The sequence below is a fragment of the Drosophila pseudoobscura genome, chromosome X (assembly GCF_009870125.1).
Source record: "Drosophila pseudoobscura strain MV-25-SWS-2005 chromosome X, UCI_Dpse_MV25, whole genome shotgun sequence".
In the NCBI taxonomy this organism is placed as follows: domain Eukaryota; kingdom Metazoa; phylum Arthropoda; class Insecta; order Diptera; family Drosophilidae; genus Drosophila; species Drosophila pseudoobscura.
This window is the reverse complement of record NC_046683.1, coordinates 36,387,309-36,411,244: the sequence shown is the minus strand read 5'-3', so window position 1 is coordinate 36,411,244 and position 23,936 is coordinate 36,387,309. Positions and strand designations below refer to the sequence as shown.

At 46.5% G+C, this 23,936-nt stretch overlaps 1 protein-coding gene across 1 annotated transcript; it reads right to left on the bottom strand.

Moving 5' to 3' along the window:
* Window positions 1-2,613: 2,613 nt before the first annotated feature.
* LOC117184643 (uncharacterized) lies at window positions 2,614-3,717 on the bottom strand. Its single transcript, XM_033383185.1, has 3 exons — window positions 3,358-3,717; window positions 3,082-3,293; window positions 2,614-2,937 (listed from the first exon to the last, which is right to left on the bottom strand). The coding sequence occupies exons 2-3, from the start codon at window positions 3,224-3,226 to the stop codon at window positions 2,738-2,740; spliced, it is 345 nt and encodes a 114-aa protein (XP_033239076.1). The 5' UTR covers window positions 3,227-3,293; window positions 3,358-3,717; the 3' UTR covers window positions 2,614-2,737.
* Window positions 3,718-23,936: the final 20,219 nt, after the last annotated feature.

Sequence of the window (23,936 nt, the reverse complement as noted above, 5' to 3'; positions counted from 1 at the left end):
GGGACATAGCGTGGACATCTCCGAGATGTCGTTCAGAAAGGCAGAGCCCAAGTAATGCAGCCTCCTTCTGCTGAGAGCTGGACAGGAACAGAACAGGTGTTCCACTGTTTCCTCCTCGTCCTCGTCTCTGCAGCTGCGGCAGAAATCATTGTATGGGGCACCCAGCCTGTTTGCGTGGGTGCCTACTAGCCAGTGTCCTGTGAGGGAACGTATGACTGCGCTGCACCTTTCCATGCCTAGTTTGCAGAGCTCTGAGGTGCGCTTCTTATCTATGGTCGGCCATGTTTGCCGAGCTGTGCGACAACGTGGCCCTGTTTGCCACTTGTTGTCTATCAGTAGCGTGTACTGCTCTTTTATGATGAGCTTGCAGGTGGCCATAGGCATACAAATATCCTCCTTATCTTGGAGAAGGGGGGTTGTAGTGCCAGATCTGGCCAGCTCGTCCGCTATGCAGTTGCCCTCGATATCCCGGTGACCCGGGACCCATATAAGGCTGATAGCAAATTGCTGAGCCATCTCGTGAAGAGATCTGCGGCACTTCGCCACAGTAGCCGAGTTCGAGGAGATCGCGTTGAGTGATCTGATCGCAGCTTGGCTGTCGCTGTAGATGTTTAGATTGGTTGCCGTGGTGGTAACCGTATGAAGGCAGTACAGAGCCTCCCTGATTGCTGTAACTTCCGCTTGGAAGACGCTACAGTGATCCGGAAGCCTGAAAGATTGCCTTATGTTAAGTTGTTCAGAGTAGATTCCTCCTCCAACCCTGCCGTCCAGTTTTGAGCCATCCGTGAAGATGCTTATGGCCCCGTCTGGGCCGGGGGGTCCCTCGAGCCAATCGTCTCTATGAGGGATGATTATGCTGAATGGAGTCTCCGTGTGCTCCATTGAAACTTGATAGTCCGTTCTTGCTGGGACCTTGTTGTTTTTGTTTAGTATAGATGAGTGACCTATGTTCTGGGGTACCCATTGTTCAGAGTCCCTAAGACGTATTGCTGCCATTTCTGCCCGCTCCTTTCCTGCAAAGTCAAGGCTCTGAAGGCATAACATGGCGTTTAGCGCATCATTTGGTGTAGTTCGAAGAGCTCCACTGATGCAGAGGGCGGCTGTTCGCTGAACCTTGCCCAGCTGATTGGTTATTGTCCTTTTCGCTAGGGCAGGCCACCAGACAGTAACTCCGTAGAGTATTATAGGTCTGACTATTGCCAGATATATCCATCGGACTATGCTTGGGTTCATGCCCCACTTTAGGCCGATAGCTTTTTTGCAAGTATAGAGTGCTGTCGTTGCCTTCCTCACTCTATCCTTGACATTCAGGTTCCAGCTAAGCTTTTTGTCAATTACCAACCCTAAGTAACTGGCACTGTCGCTGAAGGAGAGCCTGTATCCGTTTAGTGTTGGGGGGTTGAGGGGCGGGACCTTGTATTTTTTTGTGAATAACACGAGTTCCGTTTTCGAGGGATTTAGTCCCAATCCGCGCGATTCTGTCCATTGGGACAATCGAGCAAGCTTTGCGGTCATTAGGTCGCATAGTGTTTGGGGGTATTTCCCCGCAAAGATAATTGCAACGCCGTCCGCGTATGCCACTACTTTACAGCCCCCCTCTTCCAGGTCGCAAAGAATCTTATTGACTGCAATGCTCCATAGAAGAGGAGACAGAACTCCCCCTTGCGGGGTTCCTCTGTTGACATACCTTGACTGGGTGGACGATCCCATCGATGATGTCACCGTCCTGCATGTGAGCAATTGATCAATGAGCATCACCAAGTGACGGTCCACCCCCAGGTCGGTCCGGGCTTCTGTATTGGCGCCCGGTGTGACGTTATTGAAGGCTCCCTCGATATCGAGAAAAGCTATTAGTGAGTATTCTTTGAGATGCAGGGATTTTTCTACACTCGAGATCACTTCGTGAAGTGCCGTTTCTGTGGATTTTCCTTTCCGGTAGGCATGCTGCGCACTTGAGTACAGCTGGGGACTTATGGTAGTACGTAATTGTAGCCCGATAAGTCTCTCAAAGGTTTTGAGTAGGAAAGACGATAAACTGATTGGTCTAAAGTCTTTTGGGGTTGAGTGTGAGGCTTTGCCTGCTTTAGGGATGAAAACTATCCTAGCCTTAAGCCACGCTTGCGGTATTGTACATACCGCCAGTATCTTCCTGAAGATACTATGTAGCCAGTTGATGGCCGTCTCCCCGGCCCTCTGAAGCTGGGCCGGGATTACCTGGTCCGGGCCTGGCGATTTAAACGGGTTGAAGCTGTTTACTGCCCAACTTATGTTCCGTTTTGTAAGGATATGGTCCATCGATACTACCGATCCCTCTCTTGGGAGGTGTGACGGCTCGGTGGATGTGCATCCGGGGAAGTGCGTGTCGAGCAAAATGTGCAGGGACTCCTCACTAGAGTTGGTCCACGTGCCATCATTCTTTTTGAGGTACCCTACCGAGGGGGTGGTTTTTGAGAGAACTTTCCGGAGTCTTGCGGCCTCTGAGGTTTCCTCGATTTCGGAGCAAAAATTAGCCTTCCTCGTTTCCTTTTTGTATAGTGCTAGACTGGTTTTATAGTCTGCCCAGTGAGTATCCTCCTTAGTTCTTGTGGCTCTGTTGAATAGAGTCCTGCAAGTTCTACGAAGGGTGTCTAGTTGCTTGGACCACCAGGGGGGTTTCTTTTTCCCCCTTGGTCTGGTACAAGGCATGCTGCCTTGTAGGCTTTGTTGCACGCATCCGTAAACCTGTTCACAAGACGGTTTAGGTTGTCTTCAGTGTTCGGGCAATTAGGGGCGTTAGGAGGGAGTAGTTTCTCCAGGGTTGTGCTATATTTTTCCCAGTTGGTTTTTCTGGGGTAGATATAGTCGTGGGTTTGGGGATCTCGAAGGATAATATCGTCTCGATATACCTGTGGTCTGAGAAGAAGTGGTCTCCTAGGACTTTCCAGCTCTTGATTGTGTCTAGCAGTTTGTATGACACTAGCGTGAGGTCAATGACCTCCTGCCGATTTTTAATTATAAACGTGGGGTCGTTGCCCCCGATTGCAAATGAATAAATTTCAGTTCAGTAAATAAAGTTCAGAATGAAGCTGAACAGTGACTCACCCCTTACATTCGTGTCCTTGCTCCCCCATTGGGTGTGGTGGGCATTGGCATCACAACCTATAAGTAGGTCTTTGCCCGTCCTTTCGCTGTCGCTGGATATTTTGCGAACAAGGTCGTTGGGAGGATGATCCTCCTCGTGGGCCATATAGGACGCCAACAGCCTGAAAAGATTCCCGTTTAGCTCTAGACTTGCCGCCGTGTTATCGCCATCGCTATATATATGGAGCAGAAAGATATTTAAATGATCTCTCGCAAGTATGCAGGTACGGATCTTACCTTCACTTTGGGATACAATGATCTTGTATTCCATCGTCCCCAATCCACAGACCTTGCTTCCTACGACTTAAGGCTCCTGGATCAGGACTACGTTGGCTCCGCTTACGTCTGAGCGGAGCATTTGAGCAGCCGGTGCTGCTTTACAGTGGTGGAGATTTATTTGAAGGATCCTTAGGACCATCTTCAAGATTCTCCACCACCGTAATGTCTGCGTCCGAGTCGTCTGAGACTCTCTCTCGGCACATTGACTCGAAGTCGAGCATCAGTTCTGTATCTGAGGAGAAGCCTTCCTGGTCTGGCTCCAGCTCGTCGTCAGGCGCTTCGCGTCTGGGTTGACGACAGGAGGCGCCGCGGCCGCCGCGTCCGATTTGTACACCTTGATGGTGACCGAGCTGAAGCCGAAGTTTAGCTCTCCTTTTGCTGCCTCTATCGGGGCCAGCGACTCTTTGTTGAGAACGAGAACTGCCTGGTTAGTCGGCCCTTGTGTCGTCTCAACTTTGGCTACCTTCCAATCGGAGGTTGGTAGTCCTGGGTTGCACCTCTGCAACATCTTGAGGATGCGTTCTGGCTCCTTAAAGGTAGCCGGCACCCAAATTCTGGCCCTCGGTCTGCTGGGCACCTCGCTCCAGTCGACTGCGACGAGTTTCGCCCCAGCATAAACCTCGCCGACCTGCGCTACCGCCGCTTTGTACAGCTTCACAGAGCGCTCGTCTTCGCAGGCAATTATCTTTACATTGCCCTGGAACCACCCCATGTCCTTGCAGACTGGCGGAGGTCCAGGGTCTTTGTCGAGGAGTTCGAAGCAGCGGTCGGCCAATGCCGCTTCCACCCACTTCCACTGACTCCTTGGGATTCTCCTCTCTGCGCTGCCTTTGTCGAGGACACCAATTAGCGTCCTCTCCTTGGCAATCTGCGCAAAGGAGACATTTGGCAGCACTCTGGAGCGCTTTGCTACCGGTCCCGGTGTCTCCTGCGAGCGCTGCCTCTTGGCTTGGGGAGCCACCTTTTTCTGTTCTAAGGTGAACTCCGGAAGTACGGCCGAAGCCCATTCCACCTTCTTCATCCATTCGGCTGATGGGCTGGCTTCACTGCTGGCGTGTTGCCGACGGAGTATGTGCCCTGCACTCCTCTTTTCGGCATATGAGTATCGTCTGGCTTGGGCACTTGTCGACGGCAAGTCAACCCCCTCCGCTTTACCAGAAGGTCGGGCAGCCGCAATATTGCTTAGCTTCCCTTCCAAGGTGTCAGCTTCGGGAGTTACCTTGCCACCCACACCGGATTCGGGATGGGACCCCCTCGGGTTCGCACAGGCACCTTCCACCTTGTAGGTATTCCCCACTATAGAGCCGGTTGGGCCAGGCCTTTGGGCCGCTGCCTTTCCGAGCTTGGGATTGCTCCCAGTTGGCATTTGGGGAGCGCCGCACTCATTTTTTTTTTGTTGGTTTTGTTTTTATTGTTATACATCTTGTTCCCACGAGATGCAGAGAAAGGGAAAGGTCAGCCCGGGCAGAGATCCACGTTGCCCGGGTAAGGCATCATTAGAACAGGGGGCTGCCAAGTCCCTGAGCCCTCCGTTAGAGACTGGGCTATTTTTTATACCGGGCCCCCAGCCAGGCTGACTCTCGGCACGGGTCGAGTAACACACTTAGTCCGGCCCGGTGTGAGGTGGATGTGGGGGTTAGGATGTGGGTAGGTATTGTGTATGGATGGGAGTGTGTGAGCTACTTATTGAGGCGGCACCACAAGCGCATCGTCAGTGTTGCTGCTTCGCGAACACCCGCTGGCTGTCCGGGACTGCTTATTTCGGTACTCTCCCGTGAGGGATGCCCGCTTATTCGCAGCTGACCTACCGAGGTAGGCCGTTCGCTATCCGCAACCCGCGACCCGTCCGGTGGCCTCAGCTAGGCCCCCTTTGAGCTACCTCACAAGCTCATCAGACCAGACTGCTGAGGTTAACTTAAACCACCTCTCAGCAATTAAAACTGTCATATCTGCATTAGGTTGCAATGATCAAATTATTGTCATGGGGGACTTTAACCTCACAATTATTTCTTGGCTGCCTTGCGATGATGCTAACCTGTTGTTTCCCAATTGCCATAATGACTTTATCAATGGGCTAACGGATATTTCCCTCTTCCAAATAAATGCCGTTAAAAACATTAGGGACAGACTTCTTGACCTCATGTTTGTTAACGATGCTTCTCTTGCTACGGTATCCATGTCGCTATGTCGCTTTATTATTGCTCGGAATGCAATTCGGATGTAACTGCCGCTCAGCTTCGTTGCTTTGAGGCTGTCCGCTGTTCTTCTTTGTGCCGCCGAGCGTTTCATTTGACGTGCATCGATTTGCGCGCAGACGCAGTTAAACTTTTAACAAATCTGCCTAATTTGTTATGGCAGTGTGATAACTGTGTGGTTGCGTATGACTCGCATTCGAAAATAGATGAGCTTAATGACAAGGTTCTGAAGCTTGAAAACCTTTATCGGAGTTTGAAGTCTGATTTTCAGACTCTTTCGACCAATTCTCATGAGCATGTGAAGCCGATTGCTCCAAATAAAGATTCCAATAGGCCAAAGCCGGCGACCGACTTAATTTCTCCACGGTTAGTGGCCGCTACCTCGACTGAGGTCATTGACTTGGGAACAGCTGCTGCTCCCCTACCCGATCTGGAGGGCTTCGTTACAGTCAGAAGGAAGGAGAGGAAGAATCGGAAGAAGCATGCCAATCGTCTTGTTGGTGTTGCACCGAGCTGCGAACAGCTGAGTGGGATGCAGAGCAGTAAATACCTGCATATTGGTAAATTTTCTACCGCAATGGGTCCAGAGGCGTTGGTGAAATTCGTTGCTGATAAGCTCAAGGTGCCGGAGGCGGAAATTTCTTGCGTGAAATTGGTCAAGCGAGATGCTGATTTATCTGCGTTGAAGTTCGTAAATTTCAAACTTGGGGTCCCTGTACCTCTATTCCCCTTGGTCTTTGATGATAGATTCTGGCCAGTATCGGTAAGGATTTCGCGCTTTGTGCATAGACAGAGGCCGGAAGCTGATGTGACGGCAGTTAATCTGTGTGCAGCTGTGCCATTGCGGACGTCCACACCGACTCAGAAAGCTCCAGTTCCATCCACTTCAAAAAACCCCCAGTGAGCGGCGCCTCTGGTTTTATGATCGCCGCTTCTCCGGAACATATTCTACTTGCACGTTTTCGCCTTTTTGCTATGAGCAACAGCCCGTTGTTTCATTTTTGGCAATCCTCTTCGACACAACATCAAAACTTTGACTTTTCGATCTGCGCTTTGTGCGATATTCGCTCGGCTGCTGATGGATCAGATGACGATGCTCTTGCTGGCGCTCTCTCCCGACTACGTGCGCTTCTAACGTCATCATTACAACAACAAATGCAAATGCATTGCTTCGTATGCTATGCTTGCGCCGTCGCTGCTCTCGACATTTGGGAAGAGTCAGCAGCCCGTCGTGCGCTCTTATGTGGAACACTCTCTTCAACACTCTCTTCAACACTCTCTTCAACACTCTCTTCAACACTCTCTTCAGCATCGTCACAGAGATTGACTCTCCCGGCTGCTTCCCTCCCCTCTTTTATGGACAAGGATGGTGTGCTACTGATTCGGACTTCAACGCTTAGGCATGCTCTAGGCATTAGCCTCGCTTCTCTGACTCAGTTGGATATGGCTGACCTTCGTCTGGGCCCATCTTCCGTGGCCGCTAACAGGACGGCACCGCCACTTTCTGAAACCGTGCCGATGGTTGGTGCCAAGTCTATACAAATTTTTTTTTTAAATATAGCGGGCATGCGCACCAAGGCTTAGGCTGTCATCGTGGCTACCTCTACGTGTGACTTCGACATTGTCATTTTGGTTGAAACCTGGCTCAATTGTAACTTTTTCGACAACGAATACTTCGATCCTAGCCTTTTCCAGGTGTTTCGTAAGGGCAGAGATTGTGCCAAAACGAAGTGCTGCAGAGGAGGTGGGGTCATTGTGCCCGTCAGACGCACCCTACGCTGCGATCGGATTTGTCTCCTGGATGGAGACTCTGTTCTGGATCAGATTGGTGTGGCGGTGGCTGGCCAGTTGGAGCAGCTATGATATATACAAGGCGCACACACAGAACATTGCTAACATGTATAGTAATCTGCGAGACCGTCAGCACCTTTGCGTTGTTGGCGACTTCAATTTGGGTTCGTTGGTATGGTCCGGCGATCCGCAATCGTCGGCTATGATACCTAGTAATGTACATTTGTCGAACGAGATTCTTTTCCTAGACGACTGTTTTAGTATGGGCTTATCCCAAGTAAATAATGTGTTTAATAAGCTAAATAAGATTCTAGACTTAATTTTTGTTAGTTCGGATATAGATTGCCATGTTACATGTTGCGAACTCCCCATCGCGGAATGTGACATGCATCATATGCCGTTGGAATTCTTCGTCAATTTCCATTGTTATTCGCCCTGGGCGGAACCATTTTATGAATGCTTCTTTTCTAGTGTAAGCCTGAATGCTATTAGGGATGATATGTTAAATGTTAATTGGGCTTCTGTTCTCTCGCATCCTAGTGTAGACACGTCCTATAATGTTTTCCTGCATACGGTCCGTCGTATTATTGGTAACAATGCTTCCAAAAGGGTGCATGGCTTCTATAGACTGCCGTGGTATACGAAGGGTCTTATGAAATATAAGAATCTTCGTAATAAGTACTTTAAACGATTTGGTAAGACCCGGGACCCTGTAGATTGGGCAAGGTATGTGCAACATAAGAGGGAGTTTGCTTTTTTAGGCAAATTTTTGTATAACCAATATATTGCCGACGTTGAGAGGGAACTTAAAGTCAATCCCAGGTCTTTTTGGCATTTTATAAAGTCCAAAAGGTCAACGAGCTCTCTTCCTTGCGTTATTAACCTGGGCAGCTTGAGCGCTAATACGGATATTGGTATAGCTAACCTTTTTGCTTCTTTCTTTAGCTCAAATTTTGACCCATACGCAGCTTGGCACAGTTTCGAAGTCTTAAACTCTATACCCTCGGTGGTCAATATTGGTACACTCGATGTATCGGAAGAGGACATTTTGGTGGCAATTGATAAATTCGATAATTCTAATAAACCCGACTGTGGCATTTCTGCCTTCCTGCTTCGCAACTGTGTTGTAGCGTTCTGTGAACCTCTCAAAATTCAATTCACAAATTCGCTGTTAACGGGTCAGTTTATTGGTAAGTGAAAAGCTGCCACGATTACGCCAATTTTTAAGAGAGGTACCAAAAATCTCATTTCCAATTATAGACCAATTGCCAAACTCAGCAATGTTTCAAAACTTCTAGAGCGAATCATTGCCAGAAAAATCACCTTCCTCATGAAATCGTACATTAGCCCAAATCACGGGTTTTATGCCGGGTAGATCAACAACCACTAATCTCATTGCTTTCAGTAATTTCTGCACTCGTGTCTTTGAAATTCACTCTCAAGTCGACGTTGTGTATACTGACTTTGCTAAAGCCTTTGACAAAGTCTCCCACTGTGCTTTAATAGCCAAGCTGCATCGGTTAGGGATTCATTCCTGCCTGCTCAGTTGGTTTAGGTCGTATCTTGACCGGCGAGAGTATGTCGTATTGATAAATGGAAAGCCTTCGGACCCATTCTTGGCTACTTCCGGCCTTCCACAGGGAAGTGCACTTGGTCCACTTCTGTTCTTAATTTTTATTAACGACATATGTCTCAGCATTCAAGCTTCTGAGCATCTGCTTTATGCTGATGATCTTAAAATCTTCCGATCTGTCAAAACCTTAGGCGATAGTATCCTTCTGCAGCGCGACCTGGATAGAGTTGCTCGTTGGTGCAGACTTAATTCGCTCCCACTCAACATTAGTAAATGTTACTTTGTGTCTTTTAGCAAGCGTGTCTTTAATGTGCTGGCCTCATATTCAATAGATGACCATCCTCTCGTAAAGCAGACGGAGATACTTGACCTCGGGGTCTTATTTGACTCTAGATTTCTGTTTGCAGGGCATATGAATTTAATATTGCCAAAAGCCTATGCAATGTTCGGCTTTGTTAAGCGCAATTCATCCCAATTCAAGGACCCATATACAAGGCTCAGCCCATATACACGCATTTCTTGTGCGCTCGCTCCTTGAGAACGCTTCCATGGTCTGGAATCCCACCGGGGTCGTCCAAATTTCGCGCATCGAACGACTCCAAAGAAAATTTGCACTCTAGACTCTTCCTTTTTCCATTCCGATGCCGTCCTATGAGTGCAGATGTCGCCTCGTGCATCTCTCCTCTCTAGAGGATGGTAGGACCATTGCGGCTCAAATATTTATTTTTGACCTTTTTGTGGGTAATATCGATTGCCCCGACCTACTTAGTAGGATTAGCTTCACTACGCCCGCCAGGAGCCTCAGGACCCATGCACCCTTTGTAGGCTTTCTTTATGCCTTTATTCTACCTTTTATGGCTTTCATGAGCCCATCAGTAGGGCTCTTCGGCAGCTCAATGCGCTGCCAGCTGGGACGCGCTTTGACTTTTGCCAGGGAAAGTGAGCCGTCAGACGGTTGCTTGTTGATTTCTTCCTGCTACATAATGAATTTATTAATGTTATTTTTTGTTATTTGTTAAGATAGAAATAATTTAGCCTAGCCAGTTAAGGATTTTTTTTGATTCCGTTGGCGCATAACAAATAAATAAATATTGTAACGAGTAACGAAGAGAATCTTCTCACGATAAGGCTGGTGGTCGGCTAACTGAGAAGGAGTACGCGCTCGCTTCCACGGCTGGTCTCTGGTCGGAAATGGGGATGGGTTCTTTGGGGTATCCCTCCAGTTAGGTTGCTTCGCTCCTGCTGGTATTATTTTATTAAATTTCGCGTACTCTTTTTGGGAATGGGAGGGGGACAGACAAGGAAAGGATCGTTAGGGGTACGGAAAGTATAGTGGAGCAAAGATAGTGCAGAGAAGGAGTAGGGATCTACCACCGCGGCGGACATCTCTGTTTTGCTGGCACGGAGTCGTGCCACGCCCACCCTACCATGATCCTGAAAGAGCCAATAATAATATCAGGATCCCTGGAGTGTCCGGTATTGGTCATCCTATTTCGCTCACGAGCGGCATGGTTCCCCCCAAATACGGTAACGTCTAGCACATATTCATCTTAACAATCATTTTATTAGAAACTATATTCAGATACCCTCATGTTACAAGAAAAAAAAACACTAACCGAGAACTCCAAGACAAGGCTAAATGGACAAAAGGAGGAACGAAAAGCGTCACAAGAGATATAACTATTATTACTAGGGAATATTTAGATAAATAAATACGATAAGTGTAAATAGTTATAAGTGCATATACGATATTTTATAGTGCGATATAAACTAATAATTTTTCCTTAAATAGAAAGATAATACAATAGCGCAATATAGGTACACATGTCCCAGCACATCGGCTTCAGGGAGTAGTTGGACATACTATTCGTTTTACCAAGCGTACTGTAAAGGCAGAAGGCCAATCAGCTGTGACTACTTTAAAAGTGTGAGGTCAACGACCGACAAACAGCTCTAGCAAAAAAAGAACGAAGTTTTTGCCACGCTCGCGGAATTTTGGGAGGCAAAGAAATGTATATTATAAAGCTCACTCAGTGTTTGTTTGTGTTCCCGCGGCGAAAGATCTTTCGTAGCTGGGCGTGTGACTGTGTGTGGGTGCATTAAACTTTTACCTGCAAACCAAAAACAAAATCGTACAGCGCGTGCTGCATGGCATAAGCTCGCGGATGGGACTCGGCCGAGCGGACGCTTTTAAGCTCAAACTTTCCATGTGTTGTTGGGTTTTTTTTCTGTTTTTTTTTTCTGTCTACAATTATCACTAAGTATATCCAACTACACAAAAACAGACATATCAACGGACTGCGAGGTTCAAGGGAATGGGAGTCACGGTGGGATCTTACTGGCCTCAGTGGCTTTCAGTGGGCTGTGTATACATATGTATGTGAGCACATCTTTTTTCGGGTACATTCAGCCTACATAATGACACTAACGTGCACATAAGACAAACACTGGCCTCAACTGCACTTTAAATAAACGTTTGAACAGCTAGGCCGAATCACGAGAAAAACAGGAGAGGCGATACCACTAGGGGTCGCCGGGAGGTTATGTACATACGTGGTGCACTATTTTTTCCCGCCTGGTAGGAACATTTAAGCGGCTTCGGTCCTACGCTTACTGCAAGCACCGGTTTCCGTTTCTTGGCCCGGTTTTGAACGTGAAGCGGTCACGCCAATTCGCCGCACTAAGCCCGTTCAGACGGCTGTCCTCGTCTCGCGCAGCCAAAGTTCACTGCCCGCGACTTGGTGGATCAGCTGGTTCGTAGTGCTGGGGCTTAAAGCTCGGGCTGCAGCTTTTGGATACCTCCCAAACTAAGTGCCGATTCTAATGTGGAATTTGAAAATACTGATTTTTACTTTTACTTTTTCTAACAGTTACTCCATGCACATATTTACCCTGTTGGAACTGGCACTGCGAAAATAGGGGGATGGGGTTGAGGTGCTAATTCCTTCTTTCTCCAGGTTTTTTTTTTTTTTGTGTTGGGGCTGCCCACTTCCAAGCGGAAACTACAGAAAAAGTCGGAAAATCTAACTTCGAGGCTCCTAGCACTGTCGAAGGCCGGTACTCACGTTTTCGATTAGAGCCCAATCTGCTTTCTTGGGTTCTTTTTTTCCGATCGAGTGCACTTTGGTTTCACACCACGGTTATTTACGGCGGTGTAATTTTTTTTTATTATTTTTTTTTTCTCACCGCGCAACTGAATGCTTGTACGGCCACGAGGAGAAAGAAAGATTTGGGCAGATCTACTGACCAACAAAAATTTTGTTCTCCGGATCTGCCTTTGCACGATCCTTCGCCATTCACCTTGAATGGTTATGGCATGGTGGGGAGATTTTTGTTCGTTTTTAAGCATATTCTTAATGTCAACCCAAGGTTGCGCTAGCCCCCACACGACCAGGAACATTTAACATGTAACACCACAACAAGAAATTAAGCCAACCTAACTATACACTAACTATGGGGAATAAACTTAATAATTAATAAGTATCTCGGTGAGGTGTGATATATACTTGTATAAATAATATAATATATATAAATATATTTATATATATAATATACATAAATATATAAATTGTACAAATACCATCGGGCATACTTTCAGGCGAAGAACACAAATATGCTTTCCTATCCGCCCGACAAGCGACCACTACAAATCCCCCCGGCCAAGATCACACTTTGGTGTTAATCACATGAAAAGGTGATAGACGCTTGGAGGAAAACCGTTAACCTGTATTAGGATGGTCACTACTTTATGTCTTTAGCGTGGTATTTTCCGATAAGTCTACCTTGGGGATCTTCCAACTCGTATTAACTGTGACCAAGCCTACGTTTTATTCTAGCTTTTACAAAAGTAGGAGCTAGTTTTGCGCTAATACCTTTAACGAAATTGCTCTGCTGAAAGTTGCGTCTGTAGACCTCCTGGCCAACTTTGAACGCCACTTCACGACTTCGAAGGTTGTACTGCTGTTCGTTTCGTTGGTGTTGTTTTTGTATTGTTCGTTGGGCGGTTTTTCGAATCACATCAAACGAATCTTCCCGACCAAAACTCACTGTACGATCTTCTAAAGCCTGTAAATTTCGTAAGAGCTGATAGGTGTCTCCATTGGTGATCATGTGCTGTCCAAATGCAACCCGATAGGGGCTGTCGTTTAGGGCTGAATGCAGACTAGATCGTAAGGTACAACTAATAGAACTAAGCTGCTCATCCCAATTAGTTTGATCTGGCTTGATGTAAGCTTTCATGGCGTCAATAACGGATCTGTAAACGCGTTCCGATGAGTTGGCTTGAGGTGCGTACACAGCCGTATAAAAATGCTGCACATTGTACTTTTTCAACAGCGAATTAAAGTGATGGGACTTAAATTGTACTCCATTGTCGGACACAACCACTTCGGGTACCCCGAAGCAATGGAATAGGTCCTCTTCCATGAATCGAGTTATCGCCTCCGCTGTAAATTTCTTTACGGGTTTTAAAAACGGATATTTTGAAAGATGATCCAAAACAACGAAGATACCGATATTTCCGGATTTGCTTCGTGGATACGGACCCAGGAAATCCACAAACAACTTCTGAAACACACGTTGAGTTTCCTTTACTGGAGCTAATGGGGGTCGTAACGAACGATTCGGGTACTTGGTGCACTTGCAGACCGAACAGCTGTTTATGAACGCTCTTACACGGTTACTAAGCTTGGTCAATAATAATAACGTCGAACTCTCTCCAACGTTTTATTAATGCCGCTATGAGCTGCTAGCGACTGTTCGTGACTCTGTTTTAGTACATCGGACACCAGCTCCGTTGGAAACCACAGCTTCCAACACAGGTCGTCAGCGATCTGATCAGCAGCCGCGTGTTCTGCTCGCCGATATATGAGATTATCGATCACGTTAATGTCTGGCATCTGTGTCTGGTTGCCTTTAATTTTTCGAATCAGTTCCAAATATTCTGCCGACTTGAAGCAATCGGACTGCAGGTATACCAATCCATCGCAGCTGAATGCCGATAGATCTTCGGTGTGCACCCGCGACAGAGCATCTGGGACAACATTTTGGCTACCTTTGCGGTGGAAAATTTTGAAGTTGAACCCCTGCAATTTGAGAGCCCACCTTGCCAACCTAGAACTTAGGTCCGATTGTGACATTAGCCACTTCAATGATGCATGGTCGGTATGGATGGAGAACTCGTGTCCTTCCACATAAGCTCGAAACTTCTTCACACACATTATGGCTGCCAAACACTCTTTCTCCGTGACTGAATAGTTTCGCTGACACTGATTCAGCTTGCGAGACATGAATGCGATTGGGATGTCATTACCATCGCTATCCATTTGCATTAACACGCCGCCAACTCCGGTGTAGCTGGCATCGCAATGAATGGCAAATGGAATGGTAAAGTCGGGGCTATGTAGGACTGGTGCCTCGCACATTTGGTCTTTTAAACTTTCAAACGCCCTTTGCGCTTCGTTGGTCCATACAAACGATCGACGTTGCTTTAGTGTATCCGATATTGGGGCAGCAATTCCGGCATATATTTTAATAAATTTATGGTACCATCCAGTGGTTCCCAAAAATCGTCGCACTTGCTTCACCGATCGAGGCACTGGAAACTCCCGAATAGCAGCAACTTTTTCGGGATCCGTTTGTAACATCCCATACCCTATCACGTGGCCCAGGTATTTCACTTCCTTCAGGCAAAATTTGCACTTCTCTACGTTTATCGTCAGTCCAGCTTGAAACAGTCGGTCGGCCAGCGCTTTCAACACGGACATGTGCTTCTCGAAGGACTCCGAAATCACCAATAAGTCGTCTAGATAAATGAAAATCTCATTTCGCAAAGATGGTGGGATAACTTTATCCATCAGTTTGGACATGGTCTGTGGGGCATTGCATAAACCAAACGGCATCACCGTGAATTGATATAGCGGCCTCCCAGGCACAGCAAAAGCCGTCTTCTCCCGAGCCCTTGGAGTAAGCGGAATCTGCCAGTAAGCATCTTTAAGATCGATGCTTGAAATGAACTGCGCTTTTGGAAGTCTACTTAAAATGCCATCAATGAGGGGCATAGGGTAAGCATTTTTGACTGTTACTCCGTTAACTTTCAGGCTATCAAGGCAAAGGCGAACCTTACCTGGCTTACGCACAATTACTACAGGGGAAGACCACGGGCTATCTGATTCTTCAATCACACCAAGGCCTAACATTCGGTCCAACTCTTCGTATATACATTTTTCGACTGCAGGCGACACTGCGTAGTGACGTTGTTTTATGGGCCGAGTCGCTGAAATTTCTATGTCATGTGTAAGCCAGTTTGTCTTTCCTAATCCTTTTTCGGCAAACGAAGGGAACATCTGTACTATCGCTACTAGTTCCTTCTGCTGTAATTCCGACAAAGGTATTTGCATCGGGTTGTCAAAGTTTATAGCCGCCAACTGTTATTATTCGCTTTGCTCATTAGGAAGAACGGCAGTAGATTAAAGCTTCTCCAAAAGTCTATTCCTAGATATAACTCCTGCGATAACGATGGTACAAAATAAAGGCATATTCGTTTGGAATTTCCACGAAAGCAAATGAGTGTGGAAATCCTACCTAGAATAACTTGCTTTTTCCCATCTGCGGTTCGCACGGCTGACTTCATCGGCTTGACCTCAGGGTTTGTTCGAGCTAACTCTTCTGCAAATTTACCAAATTTATCGTCTTGCCAAACAGAGTGACATTGGCGTAGGGTCGAAGGTCAGTTATATTACTAATAACAGAGGCTAATAATGCTCTGCGCGCATTTTTACTCTGCGTGCGGAACAGCTTCCTACGCTTACGGTCTCGAGTTTTGCTAGGCGCATGGGTCGTTTCCTGATCGTCGTCCTGTACTGGTATCATAGTGGTCGTTATCATGTCAGGATGTAGGGGGAGTGAGCTTGACGTAGCCCCGGTTACTCCGTATTCGTCGCCTTCGACACTAATTTGCGTGCACTCGATATCGGTGCACGAGCCAACTCGTTTTTCGACGAGCTACATTTTCGGCACGATGGTTTGTATGTGTCCCGCTTACCACATCCATAACAGAATACTTTACGCTCTGCTTCGCACTCTTGATATCGGTGGCCTTGTTTATTGCAATTCCAGCAAGAAAGCGTCATCGCGTCGATATCAAAAGCGTCAGCTTCTTCCGAATCTGCTTCTGCCAGACCTTCTGTCTGGATGGACATTTCGTTCACCTGATTGCGAGGAACAAATCGTCGAGTAGCCGGGATTGGCTTAGCAGTGTTTTCGATGAACCTTTCACGCTTGCGGACCACTTGTCGCAACTGCACAATGGGGCACGGTATGGGCACATATAAAATCTCATGTTGTATCTCATTGAGCAGATTTGCTCGCAACACCTCTAACAAGGACTGCTCGGTCATCGGCTGCACGAGCTTGTCTGCAAGCGCCACTATGGCCTCATAAAAACTGTTAAACGGTTCGTTGACTTTCTGCTTCCTCTGAGTGATCGCGGCTCTGATTTCTAAATCTGTTCTGCCGTCCGAAAACTACTCTTGGTACGCTTTTATGATACCTCCAGTACCATTCACCCGCGCTTCCTGCGAACAGGTTGCTCGCGTAGCGAGATAACAATTCAAAATTGCTATCTAATGTCTGGCTGGTCAGAGCTTCGACGCGATACAAAAAATCATCTATTGACATAGTGGAGCGCCCTGAGAATCTCAACTTCCAGTTCGCGATTATCTGACTAATCCGATCCGCGCGCAACTGATGTGATTGCTGCGACTCGGGTGGGGCTGACAAGTTAGTCGGTCGCTCGGACGCTGAGTTTGGTAATGCTGCGTTTTCCCTGGCGGATAACCTAAAGAGTTGCTCAAAGGATTGATTTGACCTAACGGGAGAGGACTGCCTATGGGCTGGGTGTACCTTTTCCTTTCCCTTTTCAATCGCGTTAGCTAGTATTTGAGTGTGCTGTGCTAGTGCGGCTGTCACTGCGTCCGCAATGGTCTGTTGCAAGCTACCATCCGTGGCTGGCAGACCCGTTCGAGCTGCTGAAGCTGACACCACTGCTGCCGCAGAATTTGGCGGTTGGCCTCTAGGACGATCTGGAGCGGCCATTGGACCGGAAACACTAGGCCCTTCGGGTTGGCTAGCACTTCGGACCCCACTCTGCATATTGGCAGCGGATAATTGGTTTTGCTGTGATTTAAGTGTTTTCGAACGGGATCTGGTCATTGAAACTGCCCCTGGTTGGTTGCCTGAGGCTTGAGCTGCTTCTAATTCTTCTGCCAAATTAAGGGTCGATTTGCGCAGTTCTGCACACTGGACAGACTTTCTTATTTCCTGAACGTGCACTAAAGCAGGTGTGATGGAAATAGTGGTTACAGCTGGTAGCTAATAGCTGGCCTGGGTATTCGACTTCTTGCGTGCATACACAGCAAACGGTTTCGCCCTCTTTTGGCTGAATCCTATAATCCGGGCTTCGGTCTACCGGCATCGTAATGTTATACTATACATTAACTAGCTTTAAGCACGTTCCTATAAATCTAGTTCAGACAAATATTAACAAAAACAACAATAATAACGGGGAAAGCAAAAAAAACGATCTTTGATAGAGAGATTTTGGGGAAACCATGCAACACTTTCCCTCCGAAAAGGTTGCCAATAACTATGCGTGGTAGAGCGAAAAAGGGGGAAATAAAGAGAAGGTATCTTCGGCAATCGTGACCCAAATAGTAGCTCTAGGCCACTTCCTGTCTGCGGCGAACGGAGTCTAGTTGACTCCGGCGACAACTGAACCAAAGCTACCCAAGGTACCTGTCAATTTCCAAGGGATACGGGCGAATGTATTCACTAATACGCTTCTGTGTAGCGGCAGGTCTTAGATTTACTCCACTAATAACCCTGTGTCCACCCAACTTCCGCATACCAGTGAATCCATCTAGATTTCACTGCTATGGCATATACTGCTCGGCAATAAAGCTATGTTGAAGCTATTATCGATTCCAGAGCAGCTTACCATCGAACAGGGGTTACTCCGATGCGGGCTAAACGTTATCGGAAACTAATAAGCATCCACCATCACAGGATCCAATTCCAGGACAAAAGGAAGGGCTTTAAGGAAGGGGGGTGGGAAACAGGGAACAAAAGTCTTAAGCCAGTGCATGACTATGCACTGCTCGCAGGTGTTATGGACTTTCTCAACAATTTTTCTGCTTCGGGGTCAAGTTTGGCTGGGGTCACACACAACCATATAGGTTAATGTAACTCCGCTTTGTAAGGTTTACAATTACGTCACCCCTGACCTTCAGGCCTTTCGGCCCCACGTTGGGCGCCAAATAAAATAACTATTACTGTAACGAGTAACAAAGAGAATCTTCGCACGATGAAGCTGGTGATCGGCTAACTGAGAAGGAGTACGCGCTCGCTTCCACGGCTGGTCTCTGGTCGGAAATGGGGATGGGTTCTTTGGGGTAACCCTCCAGTTAGGTTGCTTCGCTCCTGCTGGTATTATTTTATTAAATTTCGCGTACTCTTTTTGGGAATGGGAGGGGGACAGACAAGGAAAGGATCGTTAGGGGTACGGAAAGTATAGTGGGGCAAAGATAGTGCAGAGAAGGAGTAGGGATCTACCACCGCGGCGGACATCTCTGTTTTGCTGGCACGGAGTCGTGCCACGCCCACCTTACCATGATCCTGAAAGAGCCAATAATAATATCAGGATCCCTGGAGTGTCCGGTATTGGTCATCCTATTTCGCTCACGAGCGGCATGGTTCCCCCCAAATACGGTAACGTCTAGCACATATTCATCTTAACAATCATTTTATTAGAAACTATATTCAGATACCCTCATGTTACAAGAAAAAAGAAACACTAACCGAGAACTCCAAGACAAGGCTAAATGGACAAAAGGAGGAACGAAAAGCGTCACAAGAGATATAACTATTATTACTAGGGAATATTTAGATAAATAAATACGATAGGTGTAAATAGTTATAAGTGCATATACGATATTTTATAGTGCGATATAAACTAATGATTTTTCCTTAAATAGAAAGATAATACAATAGCGCAATATAGGTACACATGTCCCAGCACATCGGCTTCAGGAAGTAGTTGGACATACTATTCGTTTTACCAAGCGTACTGTAAAGGCAGAAGGCCAATCAGCTGTGACTACTTTAAAAGTGTGAGGTCAACGACCGACAAACAGCTCTAGCAAAAAAAGAACGAAGTTTTTGCCACGCTCGCGGAATTTTGGGAGGCAAAGAAATGTAGTGTTGTTGGTATATTATAAAGCTCACTCAGTGTTTGTTTGTGTTCCCGCGGCGAAAGATCTTTCGTAGCTGAGCGTGTGACTGTGTGTGGGTGCATTAAACTTTTACCTGCAAACCAAAAACAAAATCGTACAGCGCGTGCTGCATGGCATAAGCTCGCGGATGGGACTCGGCCGAGCGGACGCTTTTAAGCTCAAACTTTCCATGTGTTGTTGGGTTTTTTTTCTGTTTTTTTTTTCTGTCTACAATTATCACTAAGTATATCCAACTACACAAAAACAGACATATCAACGGACTGCGAGGTTCAAGGGAATGCGAGTCACGGTGAGATCTTACTGGCCTCAGTGGCTTTCAGTGGGCTGTGTATACATACATATGTATGTGAGCACATCTCTTACAGTTTTTTCGGGTACATTCAGCGGATTCTAATGTGGAATTTGAAAATACTGATCAGGCTACTTGTTCTAACAGTTACTCCATGCACATATTTACCCGGTTGGAACTGGCACTGCGAAAATAGGGGGATGGGGTTGAGGTGCTAATTCCTTCTTTCTCCAGGTTTTTTTTTTGTGTTGGGGCTGCTCACCTCTAAGCGGAAACTACAGAAAAAGTCGGAAAATCTAACTTCGAGGCTCCTAGCACTGTCGAAGGCCGGTACTCACGTTTTCGATTAGAGCCCAATCTGCTTTCTTGGGTTCTTTTTTTCCGATTGAGTGCACTTTGGTTTCACACCACGGTTATTTACGGCGGTTTAATTTGTTTTTATTATTTTTTTTTTCTCACCGCGCAACTGAATGCTTGTACGGCCACGAGGAGAAAGAAAGATTTGGGCAGATCTACTGACCAACAAAAATTTTGTTCTCCGGATCTGCCTTTGCACGATCCTTCGCCATTCACCTTGAATGGTTATGGCATGGTGGGGAGATTTTTGTTCGTTTTTAAGCATATTCTTAATGTCAACCCTAGGTTGCGCTAGCCCCCACACGACCAGGAACATTTAACATGTAACACCACAACAAGAAATTAAGCCAACCTAACTATACAATAACTATGGGGAATAAACTTAATAATTAATAAGTATCTCGGTATATATATAAATTGTACAAATACCATCGGGCATACTTTCAGGCGAAGAACACGAATTTGCTTTCCTATCCGCCCGACAAGCGACCACTACAATATCATTCCCTGAAGATCCTTACCATCCAACTTTGTCGATATCCCTTGAGTGTACCCGATCTGGTTGTGCTGACAGTTCCATGGCTCCTTGCCATGCTCCTTGCTCCTCAACAAACTTTATTGATTTAGATCTACATCTCTCGCTTGTTGATTCGTCGTTTCTTTATTCATTACCGAATATAGACGGAACTGTTAACTCTTTTTATACCTCTATTTACTCCGCCCTTAATACTTTTGTTCCAGAAATCACTGCTGTTGTATCGTCTGGTTCTCAAAGTATTTGTCATACTTAAAAAACAATAAATCCAGGCTCTATAAAGAGTACTAGAAGACGGTCTTCACCGCTTGCTCTCTGTTATAATCAATACCTTTTACAATGTAGTAGAAACTTTCGTAGTGATCCTAAAAAATTCTTTTCGTTTGTTAAATGCGTAAGTCAAACGCTTTTCCTCCGTCCTTTCATTACCCTAACAATATAGAAGCTTCTGCTGTTGGAATTGCAAATTTATTCGCTACCTTTTTCCAAACAACGTACTCGTCTCATTTTTACAACTCATCCACTCCGCATCCGTACCAGCTCCCTCACGCTAACAGCATTTTTCAGCCTATTTTCGAGGAAAGCGTTGTTCTGGAAGGTTTGTCATCTATGGACATATCTGTCTGCTTTACTTTGATTGGTATATGCACACACGCTACTACGCCAGTAGCGTGTCGCCGACGGAGTATGTGCCCAGCACTCCTCTTTTCGGCGTAGGTGTATCGTTTGGCTTGGGCGCTTGTCGACGGCAAGTCATCCCCCTCCGCTTTACCAGAAGGTCGGGCAGCCGCAGTATTGCTTAGCTGCCTCTGAAAGGTGTCAGCTGTGGGAGTTGCCTTGATACCCACACCGGGTTCGGGATGGGACCCCCTCGGGTTCGCACAGGCACCTTCCACCTTGCAGGTATTCCCTGCTGTCGACCCGGTAGGGCCAGGCATTTGGGCCACTACCTGTCCGTGCCTGGGATTGCTCCCAGTTGGCATTTGGGGAGTGCCGCACTCATTTGTTTTTTGGGTTATTTTGTTTTATATTTTAATTTGTATACATCTTCTTTCCACGAGATGCAGAGAAAGGGAACGGTCAGCCCGGGCAGAGATCCACGTTGCCCGAATAAGGCATCATTAGAACAGGGAGCTGCCAAGTCCCTGAGCCCTCCGTTAGCGACTGGGCTAGTTTTTATACCGGCCACCAGCCAGGCTGACTCTCGGCACTGGTCGAGTAACACACTTAGTCCGGCCCGGTGTGAGGTGGGTGGGGAGGTTGGGATATGGGTAGGTATCGTGTAGGGCTGGGAGTGTGTGTGCTACTTATTGAGGCGGCACCGAAAGCGCATCGTCAGTGTTGCTTCTTTGCGAACACCCACTGACTGTCCGGGACTGCTTATTTCGGTACTCTCCCATAAGGGATGCCCGCTTATTCGAAGCTGACCTACCGAGGTAGGCCGTTCGCTATCCGCAAACTGCGACCCGCCCGGTAGTTTCGACTAGGCCCCCTTCGAGCCACCTCACGAGCTCATCAGACCAGAAGCATTCGGTCTAGTAACCGATTCAGCTGATCCGAAAAAATGTTTACTTATACTTTTGGAAGATAAGGCAAATCCATATCTTCTTTTTTTATTGTTGCCCCATTATTATCCCCGCTGTTTTCCTCAGCTATGGTTTGCATCCTAACTTCTCTAGTTATGGCTATGGTTGCTTGGTTTGCTCTAAATACGTCTTCACTATTTTGTCGCTTCCCTCAGATACTTTTTCTATGCTATTGTCAATTTTGGGCTCTGTTTGAGATGCCAAGCTTTTTTGGCACCTATGTGTTTCAAAAATGAAAAGAGATTTTGGGTTAAACTTTATAATTCGTATTTAATCTTGGTGGCTTAGCGGAAGCCGATTGCTTGCTATTGCCAGATAAACTTTATGCGAGATCGATATGCAACCAATGCGCAGAGGGGTTAGCATAGAACTAAACTATAGACGACGGCGTTAGATCAAAGTGACTGCCGAAGTGGCGGCAGCAGATCAAAGTAATTGCCGAAGTGGCGGCGGCAGAGAGCCCCTTTAGCGGGAGAGCGCAGCAGCTCTGCAGAAAGTCAACGCTTTACAACATAGGCGGCTCTCTCTGCTCATACAATAATAATGTTAAAGTTACGGTTATTATTCAGCGGCTGGCCCGAACAGGCTCTATGTCTTCCTTCAAAGTTCCAGTCTCCACTGATTTTAACTTTGCTTTTCTACCTTCCCTTTCGTTAGGGTTTCATTAATTTTTGACACTACATATTTGTATGTATGTCCTCTCTATTTTCAAGCATTTTTTCGTACTGATATCTCTTATAGTAGTCATGATCGACTACTCCATATGCTAAGAGTGCAGAATTATTGCCTGTAGCTTTGTTAAGGTCTCCTAATCTTTGGATAACATTGCTTGTCACATGACCAGCTTCAATCTTCTTAATGTTCCTTGCTATCGCGGCTTGAGCGTACTAGCTCTAATAGCTTAATTATTTGTTCCGATAACATCTTACATTAATTTGTTACTTAATTAGGCTTAAAAACAATTTGAGATATGAGACTTAGCTGATGAATTCTACCTCTGCTGTTGCTGTTGCTGCTGCCGCTGAAGTTTCTGTCGCTGCTGCTGGTGTTGCCTTTGCTTAAGTTGCTGCTGCTATTGTCGATGCTGCTGGTGTCGATGCTGTTGGTGTCGATGCTGCCGATCTCGCTGCAGCTATTGTCTCTGCTGCTGGCGTCGCTGCAGTTATTTTCACACAGAAACCAATTTACTGGTCACAGCTATTTTGCCACTTGTTATACCCGATACTCAAAATGAGTATTGGGGTATATTAGATTTGTGGTAAAAGTGGATGTGTGTAACGTCCAGAAGGAATCGTTTCCGACCCCATAAAGTATATATATTCTTGATCAGCATCAATAGCCGAGCTATTGAGCCATGTCTGTCTGTCCGTCTGTCCGTCCGTCCGTCCCCTTCAGCGCCTAGTGCTCAAAGACAATAAGAGCTAGAGCAATGATTTTTTGGATCCAGACTTCTGTGATACGTCACTGCTACAAGAATATTTCAAAACTTTGCCCCGCCCACTTCCGCCCCCACAAAGGACGAAAACCTGTGACATCCACAATTTCGATGATACGAGAAAACTAAAAACGCAGAATCGTAGAAGATATAGTCTTTTAGAGTGCAAAATCTGAACCAGATCGTATAATTATTATAGCCAGAATTAAGAAAACAATTTCATTCTCTCTCGCTCTGTCTCTCTCTAACACACAGGTTTCATGGTCGGTTTTGCCAATTGCAAAATCAGAGTTCAAGGATCCCAGAACCTATAAGAGCTAGAGCAACCAAATTTGGTATCCACACTCCTGTGATATTGGACCTTGACTGTTTTGTGTCAAAATTTCGCCACACCCCCTTCCGCCCCCGCAAACGACGAAAATCTGGGTCATCCACAATATGGCAGATTCCAGAGAACTAAAAACGCAAAATCATAGATAAGGACCAT

Bases quoted from the DNA above. Each gene is read 5' to 3' on its own strand.
- LOC117184643 (XM_033383185.1), bottom strand. From the start codon at position 3,226: ATGGCCCACGAGGAGGATCATCCTCCCAACGACCTTGTTCGCAAAATA. The intron at 2,938-3,081 runs GTGAGTCACTGT...ACAAACTGCTAG, and splicing joins CAAGGACACGAATGTAAGGG to ACACAATCAAGAGCTGGAAA.